The following is a 27,233-nucleotide window of genomic DNA, read 5'->3' on the forward strand; positions in this document are numbered from 1 at the left end:
TCTTGTGATTGCATAGACGTGGCGCTTCCCATAAGTGCACCGGCATCCGAAACAATATAAGATAATTAGTATTCTATAGTCTAACAATGTGAGGAGGAAAGAGCAGAGTGATGATCTCATTAGTGTACTGCCACTTCATTGCCAAGTCACAGACAATGGCAGGTTGTTGGTCATGAGGACTAGAATAAATGCACCATCATAGGGTGGCCACAGTGGGTGCCTATAAGGTACTAAAAATGCCACATCCCAAATTAAAAACTACAAGTAACTACAAACATGGACTTTAGCTGCACCAGTATTGTTAAAACTAAATTAATTTATTCAAAATCTGTTAACAATTTAAAAAAAGAGACATATATATAAAAAGTGTATAATGAAATTCACCCTATACCATCACAAACAAGACCCTGTGCATGGAAAGCATGGATGAGGACCATGGCAGGGTAACTCGATGTGTTAAGACTATGGATGAATGGACTCGCTCTACATGTTTCGCAAATTATCGCTTCTTCAGGAGCTTAAAGTGTTTATTACTCCAATAAAAGAAAAAAAGGCGCCTCTAAGTGCAGAATTAAAACTTTTAATATCCCCAAACAAGATTAAAAACACTTATAGAATCAAGGATAAGAAGAGGCATAACATGGATGTATGAAGCAGATGATCCGGCATCAGGAGGTCCCAGGGTATCACAGCTTTCCAGGGATAACGATATGCAGCAGCAGAAGGTCCTAGGATAACCAGCAGGTGAACACCCCCAGGCTCTGGGAACACTGGTGAAGCAATCGCGTCGTCTGAGCCAGCGTGGAGTATGAATTCCGGAAATTACGTCAGCGGGAGGGGACAACAACCAGCATGGACCAAAAACAGGAAATATGTTATCAAAATGGGACGCGTTTCGGAATATGCAGGCAGGCAGTGAGGAGATGATGTACTGTAACCTTTAGCAACCAATCAGTGAGCAGTAATTCTGTGCACTAACCTCTTGCAACTAATCTGTGAGCGCTAATAATGTACAGTAACCTCTAACAACCAATTAGCGAGTGGTATAGATGTTCAGTAACCTCTAGCAATCAATCAGTGAGAAGTAATAATGTGCACTAACCTCTAACAACCAATTAGTGAGTGGTATAGATGTTCAGTAACCTCTAGCAATCAATCAGTGAGCAGTATTGATGTACAGTAATCTATAGCAACCAATCAACAAGCAGAAGTCATGTGCTGTAACCTCTAGAAAATAACAGTGAGTCATAAAGTGTGCTGTAACCTCTAGCAGCCAGTCAGTGAGTGGTAATGATACACTGTAACCTCTGGCAAAAAAACACAATGACTGCCTGATCTGAATCAGTAAACCGATTTTGAGTCTAGCTGCTATTTATTGTTTATCTCAAAGCATGTGGAGAGCGAAATTGTATAGAAGATGGGGCCCAAGAAAATGTTTGCCCAGGGTCCAGTCAATATTAAAGACGGCCCTGTATGTACCAGTCATTAAGGGGAGTTTTTTCCCAATGAACACAACTGTATGGAGCACTATTTCCAGTGACTATCACTCTAATGTACTGTGGGTTTTAGATATAGTCATTATTAGTAGAGGTTCCTTGAGCCCAAAAAGCTTTTTCAAGGTTTAAAAAAGTTTAAAAAGTTTAAAAAAAGTCCAAAAAAGGCTGCTTTAGGCCGGCCACAGACAGTTTGAGTCTTGGCCGATTCAGCAGAAACTGGCCAAGATTCGAGCTGTGTATGGGCAGTCTAAATGTACCAAGTTGATCCATCAACTTGGGTACAACCAGCCTGCCGGAATTACTTGCGATGATCGCTAGCGGCTGCTAGTTCCCCCCTACCGGGAAAATACAATGTCTCTGCGGGAGGTATTCCCATGTCAGCACTGTCTGTGTTAAGGGGATAATGAGCATCATCTATGGCCCGCCTTAGAGTGTTACTTGGGAAATAAGTTCGGCAGTGTCCAGCATCAGCCAGAGGAATGTCTACAAATGGTAGGCCTGTACAGGTAAATAACATGCATAAAATAGATAGAATCAATGGGAAGGTGAAATATGCATTTTGGGTGGAATGACACTTTACCAACATATTTTACAAAATAGACTTGATGGAACTATGAAGGGTAATTTTGTAACCATAAAGTATGTGTCTTGTGTTTTGTCTTCAGAGGAAAATGCAGAGGAGGTACTGAATCTAATACATAAAGATGTGGAAGTACAAGAATCCTTGGAACCATATGGTAAGAATACACTGTATGTATGAATACTGTGTCTGTGCGTATATATATATATATATATATATATATAGATATAGATATATCTATATCTATATATATATATACATATAGATAGATCTATATCTATCTATATATATATATATATATATATATATATATATATATATATAGATATAGATATATCTATAAATATATCTATATCTATATCTATATATATATATATCTAATTAAATTAATGCAGAGGAAAAGTTGTAAAGGGATCCATATGTGTGGATCAGCATTTTGGCTGACCATAGAAAAATAATTTCTATGGGCAATAACACCACCAATTTTTTTTGGAAGTTCACTTTTTTCACAGGGCCATTGTGTTTCTTTGCTGCATGGTGTACATAATCAACACAGTTATATGATGAAAGTAGTTGATAGATATAAGAGTGAACCGCTAATGATCTACAATCAACTTCCCATGAATGGGCTTGTTGGAAAAATTTGCTTCAATCAGCAGAAGCAGCCAGTGTTAATTTTGGCAGCAAATTTCGATGTAGTTTTAGTCTTAGTCTTAGGACTAAAATGGCATTTTAGCTTTAGTCCCATTTTTAGTCTTCTGCAATTGTTTTAGTTTTAGTTGTATTTAGTCGACTAAAATCTCCAGTACATTTTAGTCAACTAAAACTCATTTTAATCGTCTAAAATCTAATGGGTGTAATTTAATTGTAATGCATTAGTTAACATTTCTCTACAATTTCCAAACCCATTATATACTGCTGGAGTGAAAAATCTAATATGTTATTATTTATGGTATTGAGGTATGAACATGCACTACAGACCAGTGTTAATTTTGAAGTCAAATTTCAATTTAGTTTTGGTCTTAGTCTTTTGACTAAAATGGCATTTTAGTTTTAGTCCCATTTTAGTCTTTTGACTAAAATGCCATTTTAGTTCTAGTCGTATTTTAGTCATCTCAGTTGTTTTAGTTTTAGTCGTATTTTAGTAGACTAAAATAATAATCATTTAGTCGACTAAAATGTTTTAGTCGTTTTAGTCGACGAAATTAATACTGGAAGCAGCCAATCAGCTGCAGCTTTGATCAGTGTATTCTGACCGGTTGTCAGAATACAATAGCACAGCAGGGTGAATTCCCAAATCCACCTTGAATTTGAGGATGTGGGAATCAGTGGGAAACAAAAAAAACAAAGCCATGTATGGCCAGCTTTGGTCATATGAGGAAAAGATTGGGCTATGGAATGGAAGGGGGGAAGTAAGAATTACAGGGATAAGAATGGTCATAAAAACAGTGTATTACTGGTCTAAAAACCACTATTCAGTCCATTATCTTTTGGGTCAATCAAAATCATCATTTGTAGACTAAAGATTAGACATGTGCACACTGAAATATTTCGTTTCGGAATTTCGTTTTCGTCCGAAAAATACATTTATTTAGTTACTCCCGAAATTTGTTTTTATTAATTTCGTTTTTCGTTAAAAATTGCATTCGTCCAAAAATCCAAATTAAGGTCGAATCTGTCATTGAAGGCTTATGGTGTCTGTCGAATGTTCAAAGAAGATTCGACAGAGCAGCTAAACTGTACAACGCCGTATAGTTTACCTGTTCCGTCGAATCTTCTTAGAACTTTCAACAGACACCATAAGCCATAGTAAGTGTGTACTTAGTTCTAGCTATTTTACTGCGCCTCCTCTTTGGTTACAATCAGCCAATAACATTCATCATCATCATTATTTTTATTTATCTTTTCTCCCCTACAGTGAATTTTTTTCTCCCCTACGTCAAATCTTTTCTCTCTATGTCGAATCTTTTCTCTCTATGTAGAAAAATCTTGGACTAATAGAGTTAAGGTTAGGCACATTCGACCACAGGTTTGATGGACACAGATTGTTATTGTCATCATCATGTCGAATCTCCTATCTATATCGAACTGTTGTAGCAACGAAAACGAAAATAAAGCATTTGTTTATGTCAGATCTTTCATTTTTCGGATTCTGCACTTTCGTTATCGTTTGTTAAGACGATAAGGAAAATACCTGAAATTCGGACAAAAATGCATTCGGACGAAAACGAATGCACATGTCTACTAAAGATTTTCCTTTCCTAAATATTTTTAAAATCCCTTTTTAAGAACAAAAATATTCATGTCTTCCATAGAATGGTTTCATTGTGAGAAATAATGTTCCACGGGTGAGACTATGTTGATTGATTCTCTTTTGTAATTTCTGTCCTGTTTCACCAATGTAACATTCCTGGTTGCCCTTGTCACGTTGAATTGTTCTTCACATTACTGGAAGTATAGTTGTATGATTCTGTAATATTGAAGGTTCTTTTCTGTGTGTGATACTTAATAAAGAATTGATGTGACAATTGTTGTTGCAAGGTTGTATTCCCTTGTTTTCATGCCTGTAATCAGAATAAACTTTCTTGCTGATTAGTTTTTGTCTGGGATTGGGTGGTTACATGACGGCTTGCCTTGGGGTTTGTTGGACTTTCATGGTCTCATCTTCTGTTATGATGGACTGCAGCAATTTGATTATCTTTCTTATCCCTTCTAGTTCTGTATAGTATGTGGTTACTAGAGAGGTACACATTTTTTCTCTCTTTGTATTGTAGGAAATATTCTCTTTGGGTTTTCAAGGCAGCATTTATGCTTTTACTGATTTTTTGCTGTAATATTTCTTATGGTAGCATTCTGCTAATACTCTGAACTGTTTATTTTTGTCTTCTGGGTCAGATTACATGTAGTGGTGTCTAATGGCCTGGCTGTGTATGATGGCTCATTTGGTGGGTTTGGTGGAAGCTGGAACCATGCAGATTGCATTAGTCCAGTGTTTCTTAACTCCAGTCCTCGAGGCACACCAACAGGTCATGTTTTCAGGCTCTCCATTATTTTGCACAGGTGATTTGATCAGTTTCACTGCCTTAGTAATTACCACAGCTGTCATCTGAGGGAAATCCTGAAAACATGACCTGTTGGTGCGCCTTGAGGACTGGAATTGATAAACATTGCATTAGTCGATGGGTTTTCTGTATATTTTGGGCTGCAGTTTGTCATCCCTGATGGAAACTCTGTTGATTGATGGGTGAAATGTACTAAGCAATCTCCCTCTCTGCTGTCCATATGATGAAAATGTTGCACTTCGGTAAGGAATTTGTTTTAAGTGCACTAATGTGTCTACAATCTTCTAAACATAGAATACCAGGCTAAACCTAACTAGTCTAGCCTAGCCTAACCCGACCAACAATACCTATGCTGACTAATTTGTGAAAGAAAGATGTATATATTCATTTATTTTCAGCCCGCAGCAGTCCAGTCACGTGATTTGGCTCCTCGGTGTCAGCCAGCAAAGGCTGCAGGGGAAAGGAGGGAGTACCGACGATTGATAGGAAATGGAAGCCCATGGGTAGCTTGGAAGGAAGATAACATTGTTTGTGTTTTCAGTTCGGCTCACAGTAAATAACAAGGACACTGTATCCTGGCCGGATTAACGCTAGGTTCACACCTATGCATTTTTTTTGCGAACCACATTTGCGCAGGCACGGCAGCCCTTTCAAATGAATAGGTTGCTGTGCCTGCATTTCAGCAAAAAAAAAGGTGTATGTAATTTTTTCAAAAACGCATCCGCAGGGAAATCCCATAGTCTTTTTTACCATGTGATTTTGTATGCGATTGATAATGAATGTAAGCCCCATGCATTTTCCCAGAGCCGTGCGTTTTTACTGCGGTTGCAATTCCTGCACCCACAGCCACACGCAGAAGTGTGAACCTAGCCTTAAAGGCATTTTCTATACTCGTCTGTTAGCTTGAAAAATTAAAACTAATGCAGTCTCTCCTCTATAAACAGTTAGGTTGCAATATATATTTTTTTTGTTTTTGGGTTTAGATATCCTTAACTTTAAACTTTCAACATTTAATCTAATCTTAAAACGCATGAACACCCGTTAATGCACGTCAGTGCATGAAACACATGCAAAAAAAAGTGTGTGTTCTAAATGCAAGAACCGCATATGGATCTTTCCTTACTGTATTATACAACTTCCAGACTTGTATCTACTAACAGATGTGACAAAAAATTCCAACCCAGTCAGTCATGTATGTTTTTCTTCATCTAGAATTTATAATATTTGATTAGGTAAGTTTTCAATTAATCTGTAATGTATTCATAAACTTTACATTATGCCAACTAGGTTATTGATCATTTGTGAAAGCAAATAATTTAAGAGGTGTAAAAAATACAAGAATATGGTCATATTACTTTTTTATGATTTTGTTTCACCAGAGGAGACCGAAGATGACAAGAAATTTGGGATGTGTCCCGAAAACTATCTCAGAACACACCCAGAGTTTAAAGAAAAAATGGACAATGAATTACTCAAAAAACACAAGCAGCACCAACATGATGGCCAGTGTAATGGCACAGATTGTTCTGAAAAGCACAAAGAAAAATATCAAAAGCATTTTCACAAATTTTCTGCCAAGGCTGACTGTAGCGTGGATGGAGACTGTTCTGATCAAATGAGGTGCTGCAGGACCATATGTGGGAAGAAGTGCATGAAACCAGTGTTCAGTAAGTATTTAGTAGAAATTGATATAACAAATGTGACTAAAAATGGCTTTTCTAAAAGGCTGTATTAAAAAATCGCAGTTCTGGATTTGGGAGTAGATCGCACATTAACAACAAAACCAGCTGATGTGACTGTCCTCTCCCACAGGAAGTGTAAACCAGTACAGGCCAAAAATGCATACTATTAATCTTAGTATGCTGTAGTAGAGGTCCGTTTATTTGATGGTACTACTGTATTTGATGTATTTGATGTACTGTAGAGCAGGTGGCCTTACCAATCATTATAACATGTCCCCAACCCTATCCCCTCAATATACAGGACTGGCTTGAGAAAATAAGCCCCATGTGGTTTGTCATCATGTTGTCACAGAAGATTTGTGGTAACTACTGAAATAAAAAATACCAGGGTGCGAAGCATTAAAGTAGAACTATAGGCAAAACTTTTTAAAAAAAATTTTGGATAGAGTCAGATTTTTTTCCCCGTTATGTATGTCTCGTTGCAGAGAATTCCTTGGGAACCCCCGGACCACCAGAACTAGTATCCCCATTGGAAGATTTCCCCTATTTTACTTTTCTGGGGACAACACAAAATTTTTGATTTTCTTTTACTTTCACTTTCGGTGAACATGGTAAACAGGACAAATAGGGTGAATCTCCTTGACAGGTGTTCTAATTTCTCTTCACTCTATTCAAAACTTAACACGTTTTTTCCTTTAGTTAAACTTTAATATCACATGTGATGCAGCATCACCCTGAGTACCATATGTGATTCACTGGCACCGTACCTACTAAAAACATCTACTTCAATCTGTCCCATCTCCTCTGCTTTGCCCTACATCAGTACAGTATGCCCTGTCTTTTTACATACAAGATAAAAATGTCCCATCTTACTATACTCTTCATAGGTCATTTTACAGCACTGCCCTCATAACCACAGATATCTATCAACACACAATTTAAAGTGGTTCTAAAGGAAAAAGGAAAAAAACAAAAAACTGCATTAAAGAGGAGTTCTGCACCCCCCCCAGCAATAAAATAAAAGTCAGCAGCTACACATACTGTAGCTGCTGACTTTTAATATTAGGCCACTTACCTGTCACTTACCTGTCCTGGAATCCAGCGATGTCCAGCGATGTCAGCCCCCCAGCCGATGTTTCCATCTTTCCGCTGCCATTCACAGCCGGTTCCCTACTGCGCATGTGCATAGCGAGCTGCGCTTTCTCAGTGGCCCGGAGGGGGGGTGAGGAAGGGACTGAACTTCCGGGAGATCTCACCACGGAGAGATCTCTTGGAAGTGGGGACAGGTACTTGTCAAAAGCAGGTACCCACTCCCCCCTCTCCCTGAAAGATGGCAAATGTGGCACCAGAGGGGGGAGGAGTCAAATAATCAGAGCTTTTACTTTTCAGTGGAACTCCGCTGTAAGGTAAAAAACCTTTTAAAAGGTGGCTCCCCAGCCCCTCCAAATACTCAACCAAACCAGATTTCGGTCCAGCGCTGTGCACATCTGCAGCAGCTCTTCTCCCCTCTCCTGCTCTCACAGACTTGGCTGAGAGCAGTGGGAGCCATTGGCTCCTACTGCTGTCAATCAAAACCTATGAGCAGAAAGCTGGGTGTGGAGCCGAGCCAGGCTGTGTGTTTAAATAGACACAAACAGCCCAGCTTGGGATCAAGCACGTACGAGTGCCCCCATGGAAAGCAGCTTCCTATGAGGCACTGGGGGAGGGGGAGTGGGGGAGGAGCCAGAAGCACCGGTGGGAACCCAAGAGGGGGGTCATCCAGGCTGCTCAGTGCAAAACCATTGCACAGAGCAGGTAAGTATAACATTTTAAGCTTTACAATCACTTTAATTAACCTCATGAAATAAAAAAAAAGGAATTTCCTAGACCTTTAAGGACACCTTGCATTTAGGGATGTATTTATAAAAACATTTACATAGCAATTCACCCAGTGAAAGTGCATGTGCATTCGTTCTGTGTATATACTGTATGTATGTATATGGGATTTCTTTGTATTTTACTGTAACAGCCCTGGTTCTATGTAAAATATCTGCTGTTATCTTCATTACAGGATAATTTTATAAAACATTTGCTAAATGAATATCGTACACATTTGTGCAGGCTGCATGAATTTTGGCCGTAATAGATGTATTTCTATAATTGTCAGCTTCATCTAGTGGTCAAAATCAATATAGTTTTCCTAAATACCTCATTTTGGCCACCAGATGGAGATGACTATTATAAAAATGAATCTATTTCAGAAATTACCTCCAAAATTCAAGCAACCTGCACAAATATGTGTGATATTCATCCAACAAATGTTTTATAAATAGACCTGTATGTGTGGAAATTTTCCTTCAACTTGGCTTTAATGCTACGTTAAAGGAGAATAATCACACAATGCAAATATTAAATAGTAACTCCACTTTTGCTGAGAAAGAAGCATTCACCTCTGGGTGAACAAAGTGTAAGGCTTTTAACTGATTTTGTTGCAGAATCCTACCTGTTTTGGCTCTGAAGAAAAAGTTGTTTTTTGTATATGTACAGTGTAAATGTGAGCGATTTTTTTTTATTTTTGATCAGCTATTTCATTTGCATGGTTCTAAATAAGAAAGTGGCAGGGTCTGCATTTCTTTAGAAGTGATTAATCCTTTGGGAGTATCTCACCAAAACTGAATTTTTAATGCAGAGGATGCCCAAAATCTGATTTGTATCCTAGTGCAGACTTGTTGGAAAAAAAAGTGAGCCAATCACACATTTCTGGGGGCATTCCATACCCCAGCTGTGTACAGAGTGCCTACAGGTTGCCATATTGCATTAGATTTTACAGAAAATTACAGGAAAGGTTATTTTTAATAACATTCAATATGGCCTGTGTAGCAATTGTATATGCAATAATATTTATTTATTTTTCTTACTATTTTTTTCCCACAAAGTGGAGTTACCATTCACCTAAAAGCTAGATTTTGTTTGTCATTTTACTTGGCAGATCAATGTAATAAATACAATCAGATGGATGGTCACACCACATAGCTGTGGGCAAATGTTGTTGATTGCTGGTATTACATCTCTATCTATAGCTCTATATCATAGTCACTGTTTGACAAAGTCCTAAATATTACAAATCCTCCTAGAATGGTAAAAGGTCAGTTCCCTATAAATCTTAACCAACTGCTGCTGGGTGAATGAAGACTGCTGCATGCATCTGCTACCACTTTTTTCTAAACCACTAATCAAGAGAGGTTACAGAATTCCTCCAGAAGCTGTAAAAATTAACACAAAATATGTTCTTTCATAATAGCTTGTTACAGTGTTCCTGTTGTCAAAGTACATTTTATTTGTATTCTGATACAAGAAATGGACTTGTTTCTTTGAATTTTACAGCTGAAGAAGATTATAAGAAGTCAATGTTTGGAGATAAGTACGAGAACAAGCAGAAACGAGATCTAGAAACACAAGAAGAAGAACCTGGCAGCCCTACTGGAGAGGAACTGGATCATGATCACAGCAAATGTAAACATGGCAAATGCCATAAGAAAAGTCAGGGCCATAATAGGGACAACGAAGAAGAATCTGAGGAAGGAGATGAACATGGCAGGGGCCATGGGAAAGAAAGTGAACATGGCAAAGGACCAAAGCATGGCAAGGGCTGCAACAAAGGAAAAGAGCATGGCAAGGGCAAAGGGAAAGGGTTACAAGAGGGCAAAGGACCTAAGCATGGCAAGTGCCATGGAAAAGGATGTAAGCATGGCAAGGGTCATGGTAAAGGACTAGAGAATGATGATGACGATTCAGAAAGCCATGAAAATAAAGGTGAGGTTGAAGAGGGCGCTGAAAAGTTAAGAGAAAAACGGCTTGCTAAATTTAGACCAGATGAACAAAACAATGGAAATGAACACAGACCAACAAATGCAGAGGGAAAAGGAAACTGTAAAGGCAAAAAAAAGGGCAAAGGGAAAAAGAATAAAAAGGGGAAAGGCAAAGGAAGAGGCAGAGGAGAAGGAAAAGGACAAAAAGATGAAGAGTAATATTAATCTGAGGAATAATATTTGTCCTAAAGACATGTAGCACAGGCCACAACTTAGTTATATGTAGAAAAAAATGCAAGCATTAAAATTTTTAAAGCATCAATGTTTGTCTTTGTTTTGTTTTATTGCTTATTATATAACCACCTGTCATATCATATTAAATATTTAATAATACGTTCAGCATTGCTAAATTGTATACATGCCATATCTGTTTCTTATAGATTAGTTTGCAATATAAGTGAAACTAAACTCCAGACTTCAGTAAACAACACAACCAAAGAGCAGCAGCAGTGTGAATCAGAAGGATTTATGGATATTTAGGCAGGTAAAAAGAGTTCCTGTTGGTTTACTTTTAGTACTTGCACAATGAAGATCACAGTCCATGTTATAACTCCGGACTGCTAATTTTTGATGAGAAGAGGCTCACTGGTGGAACTGTATATGCATAATAGCAAGGGTGTTGTTCAAAATACAGAGGCGCACGGTGTTTAATAGGCTTGCATATGTCCAATTAGGGAATACTTTTTCTTCACGAAGCTGCATCCAATATCAAGCAGAAACTAATAGACATTGCCTTTGCATGTTTATTGCTTGAAGTTCTCTTTTGAACAATTTACCCTTTTTAAAAAGAAAGTTCCACATAAACATACTGTAAAATACCTGCTATTCAAACCATTTTGTAGTTTAGAGTTATTAAAATTACCTTTCCATTACACTCAACAGCCACTATAATAAACAATTATTTTGAGAAAAATAATTTATAGAGGTACTAAACCCAAAGCAAAAATGTAATATAATGCAGCTTTTACCAATCCTTATATTTGGTGGCTGCATTCATTTTCTTTGTTAGGGTTTTTTTTTTTTTTTCTTTATTTTCACCTGGTGATCCTACCAGTAACACACTTTCATGTCTTAGGGCGGGGGTAGGCAACCTCGGCCCTCCAGCTGTGGTGAAACTACAAATCCCATCATGCCTCTGCCTCTAGGAGTCATGCCTATGATTGTCATGGGTCTTGCAATGTCTCATGGGACTTTTAGTTTCACCACAGTTGGAGGTTAGCTACCCCTGTCTTAGGGTGTCTGGAGGGTGGATGGAAGTCCACTGGAGACATCTTTTTGACAGCAACATTATCTATCTAGACAGAGGGTAGTGTTAGATGCACTAGCAGATTTGGATGAACTTAACAAATTAAAGTCAACTTCTATTTAACACTTTTATAGCAGCTATTGCAATCATTTTTTTCATTCTTTAGGAAGTTTTTACATAAAATGAGTAAATGTTTACCATTGTAAGCACCCAATTAATGTTAGATGGTTTGTCTTCTGCCACTTTGTCTGGAGGGTTTGGTCTCTTAAAAGAGGTTGACAAAAATAATAGATTTACTGGCCAGATCACCAGGTAAAAATAAAGAAAAAAGAAAAAAAAAACAATCACCATATCTACAGTATTCATACTCCTTAAATGTATCCACATTTTGTCATGTTATGTTCATTTTATTGGGATTTTATATGATAGACCACAAAGTGGCACATAATTGTGAAGTGGAAGGAAAATGATCAATGGTTTTCAATTTTTTCTACAAATAAATATGTGAAAAGTGTGGCTGGCATTTGTATTCAGCCCCCTGAGTCAATACCTTGTAAAACCACCTTTCGCTGCAATTACAACTGCAAGTCATTTTGGGTATGTCTTTGCATATCTAGAAAGTAAAATTTTTGCCCATCCTTCTTTACAAAATAGCTCAAGCTCTGTCAGACTGGATGAGTCTATGAACAGCAATTTTAAAGTCTTGCAACAGACTCTCAATTGGATTTAGGTCTGGACTTTGACTGGTCCATTCTAACACATGAATATGCTTTGATCTAAACAATTCCATTGTAGCTCTGGCTGTATGTTTAGGGTCGTTGTTCTGCTGAAATGTTCACCTTTGCTCCATTCTCAAGTCTTTTGCAGACTCTAACAGGTTTTCTTCTAAGATTGCCCTGTATTTGGACCATCCATCTTCTCCTCAACTCTGACCAGCTTCCCTGTCCCTGCTGAAGAAAAGCATCCCCACAACATGATGCTGCCACCACCATGTTTCACAGTGAGGATGATGTGTTCAGGGTGATGTGCAGTGTTCATTTTCTGCCACACATAGCGCTTTGCTTTTAGGCCAAAAAGTACAATTTTGGTCTCATCTGACCAGAGCACCTTCTTCCACATGTTTGCTGTGTCCCCCACATGGCTTCTCGCAAACTGCAAATGGGACTTCTTATGGCTTTCTTTCACTAATGTCTTTCTTCTTGTCACTTTTCCATAAACGGCAGATTTGTGGAGTGCAAGACTAATAGTTGTCCTGTGGACGGATTCTCCCACCTGAGCTGTGGATGTCTGCAGCTCCTTCAGAGTTACCATGGGCCGCTTGGCTGCTTCTCTGATTAATATTCTCCTTGCCCGGCCTGTCAGTTTAGGTGGACGGCCATGTCTAGGTTTGCAGTTGTGCCATACTCTTTCCATTTTTAGATGGATTGAACAGTGCTCCGTGAGAGATGTTCAAAGCTTGGGATATTTTCTTAACCCTGTTTAACCTTGCTTTAAACTTCTCCACAACTTTGGTGTGTTCCTTGGCCTTCATGATGCTGTTTGTTCACTAAGGTTATCTAACAAACCTCTGATGGCTTCACAGAACAGCTGTACTTATACTGGTATTAAATTACACACAGGTGGACTCTATTTACTAATTAGGTGACTTCTGAAGGCAATTAGTTCCACTAGATCTTAGTTAGGGGTATCACAGTAAAGGGGACTGAATACAAATGCACGCTACACTTTTCCAGATATTTATTTGTAAAAAATTTGGAAAACCATTTATCATTTTCCTTCCACTTCACAATTATGTGCCACTTTGTGTGGTCGATCACACAAAATTTCAATAAAATACATTTACATTTTTGTTTGTAACATGACAAAACGTGGAAAATTTCAAGGGGTATGAATACATTGTCAAGGCACTGTAAGAGTCAGTAAGCTACAATGCAATACATTTTTGATTCTTGGTTTAATACTGCTTTAAATGTATCAGTAGGACAACCAGGTGGCATTCCCTATGATCCTAGAAATCTCAATCACCGGCAGTGAGATGGGCTCACTGGTTTTCCCAGAAGTCTGAATTGAGATACAAGTCACATTTCAAGCATGTCTGCAATCAGTTTAATTTTAGTAGAGATACTCTTTTGGTTTTGGCTTCTTCAAAAGATGTGCAAACTCTTCAGCTTTTCTCAACACTCACTTTCCTCAGGTGGTAATAATGAAGGCTGGTCCTTACTTTTAGAAAGGACATGATGAAATAAACAGCATTTTCAGAACATTAAACACTCTCACCCAGATTAATGGCTGTGTTGAATTGTAAATCGGTTAACTTGTTGCACATTTTCACTGGCGAGTTGCACACTGGCAGAGCACTTGAAGGACAAGTTCTAGTTGACACTTTTCCAGTTTGTAGCAAATTTGCATGGCAAGTCTCTAGCAAGAGCAAAGTTGCAGTGGTGAGTCTACAGTAAGAGCTCTGCAAGTCTACAGCATGTAAATTCAGCCACAGTGACCCCTGTGGTGGGATGACTATAGCACAACATAACTGAACCAGAACTTGCAGCAGACTTTCAGAATGTTTGCAAAGAAAGTTGATCTGGAATCATGCAATGTGGACTTGCTGCAATTGTGCAACAAACTTGTGGCAAGTCTAGCAATAGCTTAGCAAGTCATTGTCAAACTTGCAGAACAATTGCTTGCTATCTGGGTAGTAATCAGCAGCCAGTAACAGACCTCGTCAGACACACCCCCTCTCCTTCTCTAACCCCTTCTCAACCAATCGCCGCAGTTATACTCCTGCGCGAGCCGTCGTAGCTATACGTCGGCTCGTGGGGTCAGGATAGCAGGTGCCGGTGCTTGTGGCCGAAGGTCGCGATGACCGCCAGCCACGAGCAGTCGTGAGCAGGAGCAGACAGAACGGGGACAAGTGTGTGTAAACACACACTTTCCTGTTCTGTTCTGACAGGAGTGACAGATCATGTTTTCCTATTAGCTAGGAACCACGATCTGTCACATCCTCCAGTCAGTCCTCTCCCCCTTCAGTTAGAATCACCTCCCAGGGAACACAGTTAACCCCTCGAGTGCCCCCCTAGTGTTAACCCCTTCACTGCCAGTGACATTTTTAGAGTAATCAATGCAATGTTATAGCATTGATCGCTGTATTAATGCCAATGGTCCCAAAAATGTGTCAAAATTGTCCGATGTGTCCACCATAATGTAGCGCTGGTAGATTTACAATCTACCGCAGGTTAGGTAAATTTAGTAATTTGGGCGTTAGGAAGGTAAAAGTTCGCCTCTGTTCCAGCTTGGCTGACGTTGTGTGTGTTTCCGTGCTGACCGGTGGGTGTCACTGTTGCCACTGGTCAGTGTTGGAAAGGCAACGTGTCGAAGTGTATAGATGCTCCTCTGTCTCGGAGACAAGTTCGGTGGAGGTGGTCCTCCGAGTTGCATTCTAGGAAGAGGGTATTTATGGGACAGACGCCATGTTCTAAGGTCGTTTTACAGCCACCTGCTGGCCCTCCTGGCCGACAGGTATGCGTTAAGGAGTTACCTTGTGGTCCTCCGATCGGGAGGCCCATGACATAACGGCGCAGGCGTGGGTCCAGAGGCTTGTCCAGGGCCTACCACCGCGGGCGAGGAATGGTCCTAAGCTATCGGTCTTGTGTGACGAAGCTAGACAGCCCAGGAAGATCCCAGGGGCCCCGTCTTGGAGAGATCACGCGGTGAGCTGGTCTATAGAGGGGCCTGGTGACTTGGTTGAAGGATGTATCCAAAAGAAGTAACTATACAGCATAGTGTTGCCGGTTCGGCTTAAAGGTTCAAGCACTGTGACTGACTTTCATTGCAGAAAATCTGATACATCCTGTGGCAGAGGATCGTACAGATTTATTCCCCCAAACGAGTCTGTGGCAGAGACTTTTGATTCGTGCTGCGTACTGGCTGCTAGACCGGTGAGAGAGGCCTATCCAGACGAGCAAAGAGTGTGTCCCCCAAAGGGGGGCGCATTCCACATAATTATGTGAATTCTACCGGGTCATTTGTCGCTAAGATTCTATAAGAACATATTTGAGTTTCTCCTGAAAGTTTCCTTTTCCGCCTCTTTCCTGCTACTTCCTAAAGTTTGACTGTTTAATAAAGCATTGAAAACGTACTCCAGTGTTGGTGCGTGTGTCGACCAGAAGTAAACTCAACGGAACCCCTAGACCCGGTGCCGGTGAAACAGAGGGAAGCAAAGTGAAGGTAACAGACCCGCTTAAACCAGCAGCTCCGCGGAGAGTTAGTGCTACAATAATGTCGCAGTCACGATAAAAATCGCAGATCCTTGCCATTACTGGTAAAAAAAATAATAATAAAAATGCTATAAATCTATCCGCTATTTTGTAGACGCTATAACTTTTGCGCAAACCAATCAATATACGCTTATTTTGATTTTTTTTACTAAGAATATGTAGAAGAATACATATCGGCCTAAACTGAGGAAAAAAAATGTTTTTTTATATATTTTTGTTGGATATTTATTATAGCAAAAAGTAAAAAATAATGTGTTTTTTTCAAAATTGTCGCTCTTTTTTTGTTTATAGCGCAAAAAATAAAAACCGCAGAGACAATCAAATACCACCAAAAGAAAGCTCTATTTGTGGGAAAAAAAGGACGTCAGTTTTGTTTGGGTACAACATCGCACGACTGCGCAATTGTCAGTTAAAGCGACGCAGTGCCGAATCGCAAAAAGTGCTATGGTCAGGAAGGGGGTAAATTCTTCCGGGGCTGAAGTGGCTAATATAAAAAGTCTGTAGGGTTTTTTTACTAAAACTGGAGGGTGAATAATCTGGTGCAGCTCTGCATTGAAACCAATCCGCTTCCAGGTTTTTTTTTTTACAAAGCTTAATTGAACAAGCTGAAGTTAGAAGCTGATTTTCTACCATGCACAACTGCACCAGATTTTGCACTCTCCAGTTTTAGTAAATCAACCCCTATATGAGGACATTTGTGCTGAGGGGTGTGGCTATTACTCCGCTCTGACAGCACAGAGTACTGCATTATGAGGCTGAAGTCATTACTGTTCCTGAAAGGAAAAATATATTTTAAGACATTTCCAAAAAAAAATTAGTCACAAATCATAACAAGCAAATGTACAGGACTACAAAGAATTACAAAGTTTTGAGACACTTCAGTTAGGCCTCTTTCACATGGACGATCCGTATGTCCGTTTTTCATCCTTCCATTTTCGGATGAAAAACGGACATACATTCATCCCTATGGAGCGTCGGATGTCAGCGGTGACATGTCCGCTGACATCCGACCCGCTCCGATCCGAAAAGTGTAATGGAGGAAAAACCTACTTTTCCATCCGTTTTCGGATCGGATCGGGTGACGACGGACACTACGGTCCATCATCATCCGATCCCCCCATAGGGAAGAGCGGCGCTGGACCTGTCATCTTCCTGCTCAGCGGGGATCGGCGGAGCGATCCCCGCTGAGCAAGCGGGTGTTCACGGGGCGGATAATGACTGATCTGCCCCATGTGAAAGCGCCCTTAAGCTTTAAGCAATGATGCAGCAGAAGCACAGTTGTCATGAACCATATGCAGTGACTCGAACAACCTATTACTGTGTACTGGATGTAACCTTAAGAAGAATAATACAACAAAGTATTAATTTAATTATTGCTGTTTTTATTGCTGTCAATTATCAAGGTTACATTTTTTTTAAAACTGTTCTCCTTGTCAGAGCATTTTTCCCAAGAAAATTAGGAAAAGGAAAACAGAAAATGAAAAAAGTTACTTTATGTTAAATAGCGAGTCATGTTCTTTTCACATATCCATTTGTTGGGGTTATAGCAGCTTTCAGCTGACATGTCTCTTCCAAAGGTGGCACATTTGTTTTCATTGGATGTAATAGATCTAGATAGAAGTGAGTAAAATACAGGATAGGCATGAACCACATTCAACAGTTAATGAAAAAAAGCAACCCTTTCACAAAAACTCGAAAAAAGCATGTTACCAATGAAAGAATTTAATACCCAATTTTTTCACTCCCCACACCCTGAAGGTCATTCCATTCAAGAGAGAGAGAGAAGAGTTTCCCCTAAATAGACTTTAAAAGCACATAGTAGTATCTAATGGAGGAGTATACAGAGTATTTATAGTAGAAAATGTTTTTATTAATGATTAAACAACATTATTAAAAATACATATGGAATTGGAACAATGATTGTCTAAACAATGTCAACTATTGTCACCGTGCTAGAAAGCATATAGAATATTCTCCTTAACCCCAACGCGTTTCGGAGTACAATTTTTGTCTTTCTTCAGGAGTGTATGAAGAGGAGAATGTATCTATGACATAATAAAAAATAGTCAGTTTCAAAAAATGAGAAGTTGTAATCATTGTACATATTTATATTGAGTATATAAATTATCCACTTACATAGTGTTTAGTAGCAAGATGATTTTCAACATTTCATTATATAACATTTAAAAAGATGAAGGTAAGTAGTACGAAGAGCTGTGTCAATAGGGTTGCTATTTCAAGGCATATAGGCATCAGAAAAAAGAAAAAGTCTACGAAAGACTTAGTACTGTAGCTGCTATCCCCAAAAGAGAGATAAATCTTGCAACATTCCAAGGCAGAGGGGTGGCCAGAAGGATATACTGGGGCCCAAGATGGACAGCCCTGAAAATAGAAAAATTGTACTAGGTTGAAACTCCGAATGGGAGCAAAAATGTATAAATGTATATATTCATTTCTCTGAATATTTCCACAAGTGGGTAGATTTACCTGGATATAGTAGAAGCACACAAACGGAACAGAAGGGCCACAGAGTATTGATAATAAATGACAGCAACTGCAAAAAGTATAATAGTGATCCATCAATTAGAGATATCCACTAGATAATGTACACTACCGTTCAAAAGTTTGGGGTCACCCAAACAATTTTGTGTTTTCCATGAAAAGTCACACTTATTCACCACCATACGTTGTGAAATGAATAGAAAATAGAGTCAAGACATTGACAAGGTTAGAAATAATGATTTGTATTTGAAATAACATTGTTTTTACATCAAACTTTGCTTTCATCAAAGAATCCTCCTTTTGCAGCAATTACAGCATTGCACACCTTTGGCATCCGTCCACAACACTTTTTTCCAGTCTTCCTCTGTCCAATGTCTGTGTTCTTTTGCCCATCTTAATCTTTTTCTTTTATTGGCCAGTCTCAGATATGGCTTTTTCTTTGCCACTCTGCCCTGAAGCCCAAAATCCCGCAGCTGCCTCTTCACTGTAGATGTTGACACTGGTGTTTTGCGGGTACTATTTAATGAAGATGCCAGTTGGGGACCTGTGAGGCGTCTGTTTCTCAAACTAGAGACTCTAATGTGCTTATCTTCTTGCTTAGTTGTGCAACGCGGCCTCCCACTTCTTTTTCTACTCTGGTTAGAGCCTGTTTGTGCTGTCCTCTGAAGGGAGTAGTACACACCGTTGTAGGAAATCTTCAATTTCTTTGCAATTTCTCGCATGGAATAGCCTTAATTTCTAAGAACAAGAATAGACTGTCGAGTTTCAGATGAAAGTTCTCTTTTTCTGGCCATTTTGAGCGTTTAATTGACCCCACAAATGTGATGCTCCAGAAACTCAATCTGCTCACAGGAAGGTCAGTTTTGTAGCTTCTGGAAGGAGCTAGACTGTTTTTAGATGTGTGAACATGATTGCACAAGGGTTTGCTAATCATCAATTAGCCTTCTGAGCCAATGAGCAAACACATTGTACCATTAGAACACTGGAGTGATAGTTGCTGGAAATGGGCCTCTATACACCTATGTAGATATTGCACCAAAAACTAGACATTTGCAGTTAGAATAGTCATTTACCACATTAGCAATGTATAGAGTATATTTGTTTAAAGTTAGGACTAGTTTAAAGTTAGCTTCATTTAAAAGTACAGTGCTTTTCCTTCAAAAATAAGGACATTTCAATGTGACCCCAAACTTTTGAACGGTAGTGTATATATTTTTTATATTCAATCAAAATTGATATGTATGTATGTATGTGTTGAGTGATAATAGTACATAATAAATACAATATCCTAGCTTAATGGTCATAGTATACATATTATTATGACAGTTGGAATAAAAAATATATTGTATATATTTGAATATATTAACTCAACAATTGCTCTCTGAATTTTTGGTCTGCAGAGTAATTATACACGCCAGACGCACATCCCGACATCCAGCAGGTAAGTGACGGGTGTGGGAGTGTGGCGGCTGTGTATTTGTGTCAAACCCTCTCCAATCAGCTGGTGCAAGTAATTGCAAACAGCTGATAGAGAGGGGAAGACAGCAGGGAAGTCCTGTGAATGCCCCCTGGGCTGTGTGTGCGTGGCCCTGCTCCCATCGCGCCTGTGCAAAGCAGCAGCACATCAGAGCGGCGTCACGCACACCCAGCCCACCGACAAAACAAGCCTCAACGGCGGACTGCGCATGTCCGCCGGAGTGGCAAGATGGAGGATAGACGAGGCTGGAAATCGTCTAAGACTCCAAAGCGCCGCCCATGGTTATAAAAACCAGGCGGCTTTGTGTGCCGGGCAATCCTGGTGGCCAAACCGCAGAGCTATAGGAATAGAAAAGGTGGCATGAAAAAGGAAAGCAGTAGACAACAGTATATAACAGTAAATAACATATTTGAAGATTATTATAAGGATATATGTGTGCCCATATAGCATTGGAAAGAGATCCTCATAGACAACACTTGTGTGTGATTGGCATGTAATTAGCAAATCAGGAAGAATTCAATTTGTCCCTCTTTATGGTCTAGATTTATATTTATATAAATATAGATTCAATTACTTATATGATTGAGATTTAAGCATTTGTATATGAAAAATTCAGAGAGCAACTGTTGAGTTAATATACTCAAATATATACAATATATTTTTTATTCCAACTGTCATAATAATATGTATACTATGACCATTAAGCTAGGATATTGTATTTATTATGTACTATTATCAATCAACACATACATACATATCAATTTTGATTAAATAAAAAAATGTATACATTATCTAGTGGATATCTCTAATTGATGGATCACTATTATACTTTTTGCAGTTGCTGTCATTTATTATCAATACTCTGCGGCCCTTCTGTTCCATTTGTGTGCATCTGCTATATACAGGTACATTACATCTACCCACTTGTGGCAATATTCAGAGAAATGAATATATACATTTATACATTTTTGCTCCCATTCGGAGTTTCAACCTAGTACAATTTTTCTATTTTCAGGGCTGTCCATCTTGGGCCCCAGTATATCCTTCTGGTTATCCCACTGCCTTGGAATGTTGAGAGATATATCTCTCTTTTGGGGATAGCAGCTACAGTACTAAGTCTTGCATAGACTTTTTCTTTTTTCTGATGCCTATATGCCTTGAAATAGCAACCCTATTGACACAGCTCTTCGTGCTACTTACCTTCATCTTTTTAAATGTTAAATAATGAAATGTTGAAAATCACCTTGCTACTAAACACTATGTAAGTGGATAATTTAAATACTCAATATAAATATGTACCATGATTACAACTTCTCATTTTTTGAAACTGACTATTTTTAATTATGTCATAGATGCATTCTCCTCTTCATACATCCCTGAAGAAGGACAAAAAATGTACTCCGAAATGCGTTGGGTGTAAGGAGGATATTCTATATGCTTTCTAGCACGGTGACAATAGTTGACATTGTTTAGACAATCATTGCTCCATTTCCATATGTATTTTTAATAATGTTGTTTAATCGTTAATAAAAATCCTTTCTACTATAAATACTCTGTATACTCTTCCATTATATACTACTATGTGCTTTTAATGTCCATTTATGGGAAACTTTTTTCTCTCTTTCTATAATACTGGATGTGGCACTATACCAGCATAATATTACCATTCGCCTCTTTCTCATTCCATTCAAGAGGGACTGTCCACCAAAGTCTTCTTCTGAAAGGATACACTCAAGAGTTTTGCTGTCCTAATCCCCAGCAGCACTTATTAGTTCCTCCAGCTGATCTCCATGTCATTATTGTGCTCTGTAATGATGTGAAGGTCAAAGGGAGGAACCAGTGAGCACTGCGGATTGACACTCCTACAGAAGTGTTGGTTTAAAAAGAAGACTTTGAGTGACAATTCCTCCTGAATAGAGCCTCTTTTGATGGCACAAGCAGTGGGAAAGGTAAATATTGACTATCCTTTTCAACATGGTTTTTGTGATCCCTTTATCAGGACAGGGTTGCTTTAAATGTCTAAATATTTCTTGCTATTACTGTCAACTCTTCCATATAGCCATAGTTAGATTTACATGCAAGTGCAATGTGCCTGGACATTTCCACTGAGTGCTCTGTATCTCTAGTATTTTAATGTACAGTGAGGACGGAAAGTATTCAGACCCCCTTAAATTTTTCACTATTTGTTATATTGCAGCCATTTGCTAAAATCATTTAAGTTCATTTTTTTTTTTCCTCACAGAATTGTTGACATTTTTGCAGATTTATTAAAAAAGAAAAACTGAAATATCACATGGCCCTAAGTATTCAGACCCTTTGCTGTGACACTCATATATTTAACTCAGGTGCTGTCCATTTCTTCTGATCATCCTTGAGATGGTTCTACACCTTCATTTGAGCCCAGCTGTTTGATTATACTGATTGGACTTGATTAGGAAAGCCATACACCTGTCTATATAAGACCTTACAGCTCACAGTGCATGTCAGAGCAAATGAGAATCATGAGGTCAAAGGAACTGCCTGAAGAGCTCAGAGACAGAATTGTGGCAAGGCACAGATCTGGCCAAGGTTACAAAAAAATTTCTGCTGCACTTAAGGTTCCTAAGAGCACAGTGGCCTCCATAATCCTTAAATGGAAGATGTTTCGGACGACCAAAACCCTTCCTAGAGCTGGCCGTCCGACCAAACTGAGCTATCGGGGGGAGAAGAGCCATCGGGGGTGAGAGAGGTAAAGATGAACCCAAAGATCACTGTGGCTGAGCTCCAGAGATGCAGTCAGGAGATGAGAGAAAGTTGTAGAAAGTCAATCATCACTGCAGCCCTCCACCAGTCGGGGCTTAATGGCAGAGTGGCCCGACGGAAGCCTCTCCTCAGTGCAAGACACATGAAAGCATGCAAGGAGTTTGCTAAAAAAACACCTGGAGGACTCCAAGATGGTGAGAAATAAGATTCTCTGGTCTAATGAGACCAAGATAGAACTTTTTGGCCTTAATTCTAAGCGGTATGTGTGGAGAAAACCAGGCACTGCTCATCACGTGTCCAATACAGTCCCAACAGTGAAGCATGGTGGTGGCAGCATTATGCTGTGGGGGTGTTTTTCAGCTGCAGGGACAGGACGACTGGTTGCAATCAAGGGAAAGATGAATGCGGCCAAGTACAGGGATATCCTGGACGAAAACCTTCTGCAGAGTGCTCAGGACCTCAGACTGGGCCGAAGGTTTACCTTCCAACAAGACAATGACCCTTGCTTCACAACAACTCCATGACTGTTCTTGAATGGCCCAGCCAGAGCCCTGACTTAAACCCAATTGAACATCTCTGGAGAGACCTAAAAATGGCTGTCCACCAATGTTTACCATCCAACCTGACAGAACTGGAGAGGATCTGCAAGGAGGAATGGCAGAGGATCCCCAAATCCAGGTATGAAAAACTTGTTGCATCTTTCCCAAAAAGACTCATGGCTGTATTAGATACTGAGCAAAAGGTCTGAATACTTAGGACCATGTGATATTTCAGTTTTTCTTTTTTAATAAATTTGCAGAAATGTCAACAATTCTGTGTTTTTCTGTCAATATGGGGTGCTGTGTGTACATTAATGAGGAAAAAAATGAACTTAAATTATTTTAGCAAATGGCTGCAATATAACAAAGAGTCAAAAATTTAAGGGGGTCTGAATACTTCCCGTCCCCACTGTATATGTACTGTAAAGGTAAAATCTTTTTTTTCTTGGAAAGAGTAGGGTATAGTAAGTATAACGTCCGATTTCCCTTTACTTCCTGTCCTGGAGACACAACAGAAAGTGGATGGAAATCTTCCCACAATGGTTAAAAAATCTCCAACATCTTTCTGGCTATTACATTCCTTACTAAGAATATATTACTAAAATTGGCAAATGCAGAAAACATAACACAGGTCTGCCATGTCTGTGTGAATACTATTAATCATGAGAGCCCTTTCATACTGAAAGAACCCGGGTGTCGGCAGTAAAGCGCTGCTATTTTTCACACTGGGATTGCAGCTGAGGGTTTTTTCAGGTGCTTTACAGGTGCTATTTTTAGCGCTAAAGCGCCTGAAAAACGCCTCCAGTGTGAAAAGGGTCTAATAGAAAACATCAACAACCAATAGATTATTCCATAATTAAAAAAAGGTATTAAAAACTACAGGTGTACCAGCTGTCTAAGTTGCTGCTATTCACTTTGAGGATCTCAAAGTCTGATCTCTCATCTTCCATGAAATCCTGTATTACCTGCCTTATTTATGAATTTGCCCGATCATCCTATGAACTTACAGTTCCTTGTGGTATTTTCCTCCAGTCTCCCAAATCCACTCCGATGTGTGCTTTCTAAGACCAACCCAAAAGTGTCCATTTTTCAAAGCAACTTGGTTAGAAACGAATATCTATAAAGAAACACATTAATGACATACCTGAGGGATTTAACACATAAAGAACATGCGATATAGAAGCAGAGTTGACACAGAAACACAGTCTGAACACTAGGGGGCCCTTTCACACTGGTCTGTAGCAAAATTGTGGTAAAAACGCATATGTGTTTTTACCACATTTTTTTCTGTGTTTCATATGCATTTCCTGTGCATTTCTGGTGCATTTTTGGGTTGCCTGCACCTGTGAAAAATGGACTCAAAAACACACCAAAAATGCAAATCACGGTGCTTTTTTACAGCAATGTTACCGTGATTTTGCCCCGATTTCCATTCATTTCAATGGGAAGCTGCATTTTTGGTGCTGTTTTCAACACCACACCAAAGATGCAGTATGCAGGACTTTTCAAAACACACAGCACCCACGGCGCAGTGGTATGAAAAGTCCAATTTTCTTGCGTTTTTATTGCACAGTAAATACGAAGGAAAAATGTGTCAGTGTGAAAGGGGCCTAATAGGTACATGTCCAAACAATGATTATTAAGCATTTGTAAAATTGAAATAAATACCACTTCACGCCTCTGCAGTACAGTGGCATTGGTTATTTAAATCTTGCTGAAGTTTGACAACAATAGGACACAATATGCACACATCGGGATTTTTAACTCATGTGAACTACTAAAACCTGAAATTATTTTTATTTATACCAGGAGAAGCCAAATACAAAAAAAAATCCATTGTTGCATTAAATTAAAAAAGCTATATTAAATAATTAAACAATAGTGCAAAAGTGATCAAAAAAAGTCCAGAAAAGCCAAAAAGCATACATTTCAGTGATCCGTGATGGAAATAAGAGTCTCCAAGAAAGCCCGCGTATAGAGATCCTCCTCAATTGTTGGAATTGCCCCTTGGAGACTGCTGCCAACCAGGCAGGATGGTGACATGAATCGAGTGGAGTGTAGCTATTCCTGCCGGTTTTCTTAAAATATGTGGAGATTATTTTAGCCCTTCCATAATAGAGATTTTAAAATCTAAATAGTGAATTTCATTATGTTATGCTTGCGTCTATCTATTAAAGGTTCTTGCAGTAAAACCAAGGAAACTTAGACCTCTGTTGTATATCAATGTACTTTTACTAAACAAAAATGCTTTACATACAAATCCATTAAAATATTAGGAATATAATACAAAGCTGACTGATATACCTATAACAAGAAAAATGCTACCTTCTTCCTAGAAAAACTATGGTCTGTATACAATAAGAATACACAAAAAGGTTACTTGTAGAAACTTCACAACCTCTTTGGCAATGAGGACCGTTTGAGGATTGCAGGAGATTGGGCAAAAAGCGTCAATAGGTTCTGGCAGAGACCTTCCTTGATGTTACCTCATTACAAAGTCCTAAAAGTGTCCTCCTCTCAGTTTTGTGTTCTTGCCTTTTATTTGGAAAATTTTAAGAAGCCAATCCCATTTGGGCATATCCTTTTCTGCCCCATTACACTAATGTCAAAAATAGCAAAAACTCAAGCTAGATAATTAGTTGACCAGAACACCTGTATGAACAATGGTAGCAGAGAGGGTGTCTTGTGTAAGCACTCCAGGACATCTTTTGGAGAAATGTTCTCTTGCAGAAAGCATAAGCAAACACAGCAAATGTCTAAAGCCTCATACACACGATTGGATTTTCCAACGGAATTGTGTGATGACAGGCTGTTGGTGGAAAATCCGACCGTTTGTACGCTCCATCGGACAATTGTTGTCGGATTTTCTGCGGACAGCAGAAATGTTGGATAGCAGGTTTTAAAATTTTCTGCGGACAAATGTCTGTTGTCAGATTTTCCGAGCGTGTGTATACAAGTCCGTCGGACAAAAGTCCAAAGTACAAACACGCATGCTTGGAAGCAAGGACGAGCCAGAAGCAGTCGGTCTTGTAAACTAGCGTTCATAATGGAGAATTAACATTCGTGACGTGGCAAATTATGAAATCTCGAAATGCAGCGCACATTCTCTTCTTCTTTAAAGGGATAATAATGAAGCTGCTTTGCTGGTGATACTGATGGAGTTATTGCAAACAAATTTTCAAAGGCTTTTTTTTTCTAGTGATATCAAGAATAATATTATTATGCTTTTTTTTTTTTATTTGGGCAAGTTACCACAACACCATTATCCCGTAGTTTTTAAGATCAAAGATACAACTATGTTGGTGTCCCTTGTCAATTTTACATTGTATTTTTTAAATGTAACTGCCTACTCCCAAACTGTCATTTGAAGTAAAACACATAGCCAAGTATTATTCTACACAATATTTTTATTGTGCATTTAAAAAAGAAAACAAATAAAATTAGACATGCTACAGTCAGGTCCATAAATATTGGGACATTGACACAATTCTAATCTTTTTGGCTCTATACACTACCACAATGGATTTGAAATGAAACAAGCAAGATGTGCTTTAACTGCAGACTTTCAGCTTTAATTTGAGGGTATTTACATCCTAATCAGGTGAACGGTGTAGGAATTACAACAGTTTGTATATGTACCTCCCACTTTTTAAGGGACCAAAAGTAATGGGACAATTGGCTGCTCAGCTGTTCCATGGCCAGGTGTGTGTTATTCCCTCATTATCCCATTTACAAGGAGCAGATAAAAGGTCCAGAGTTAATTTCAAGTGTGCTATTTGCATTTG

General features: G+C 38.9%; 2 protein-coding genes across 2 annotated transcripts in view; one reads left to right on the forward strand and one right to left on the reverse strand.

Annotated features, from left to right (window-relative positions):
• The first annotated feature begins 6,528 nt into the window (after positions 1 to 6,528).
• Positions 6,529 to 10,970, forward strand: LOC141105287 (uncharacterized). Its single transcript, XM_073595171.1, has 2 exons — positions 6,529 to 6,805; positions 10,184 to 10,970. The coding sequence occupies exons 1-2, from the start codon at positions 6,547 to 6,549 to the stop codon at positions 10,825 to 10,827; spliced, it is 903 nt and encodes a 300-aa protein (XP_073451272.1). The 5' UTR covers positions 6,529 to 6,546; the 3' UTR covers positions 10,828 to 10,970.
• Positions 10,971 to 17,549: 6,579 nt separating this feature from the next.
• The window catches only part of LOC141105973 (C-type lectin domain family 2 member B-like), a 57,108-nt gene continuing 47,424 nt past the window's right edge, over positions 17,550 to 27,233 (reverse strand). Inside the window, exons 5-6 of the mRNA XM_073596246.1 lie at positions 24,456 to 24,565; positions 17,550 to 17,798 (exon numbers count right to left, since the gene is read on the reverse strand). Coding sequence (XP_073452347.1) covers positions 17,681 to 17,798; positions 24,456 to 24,565 — 228 coding nt within the window. The 3' untranslated portion in view covers positions 17,550 to 17,680. The remainder of the gene's footprint in view (positions 17,799 to 24,455; positions 24,566 to 27,233) is intronic.

The sequence above is a fragment of the Aquarana catesbeiana genome, linkage group LG08 (assembly GCF_042186555.1).
Source record: "Aquarana catesbeiana isolate 2022-GZ linkage group LG08, ASM4218655v1, whole genome shotgun sequence".
NCBI classification, from domain to species: Eukaryota; Metazoa; Chordata; class Amphibia; order Anura; family Ranidae; genus Aquarana; species Aquarana catesbeiana.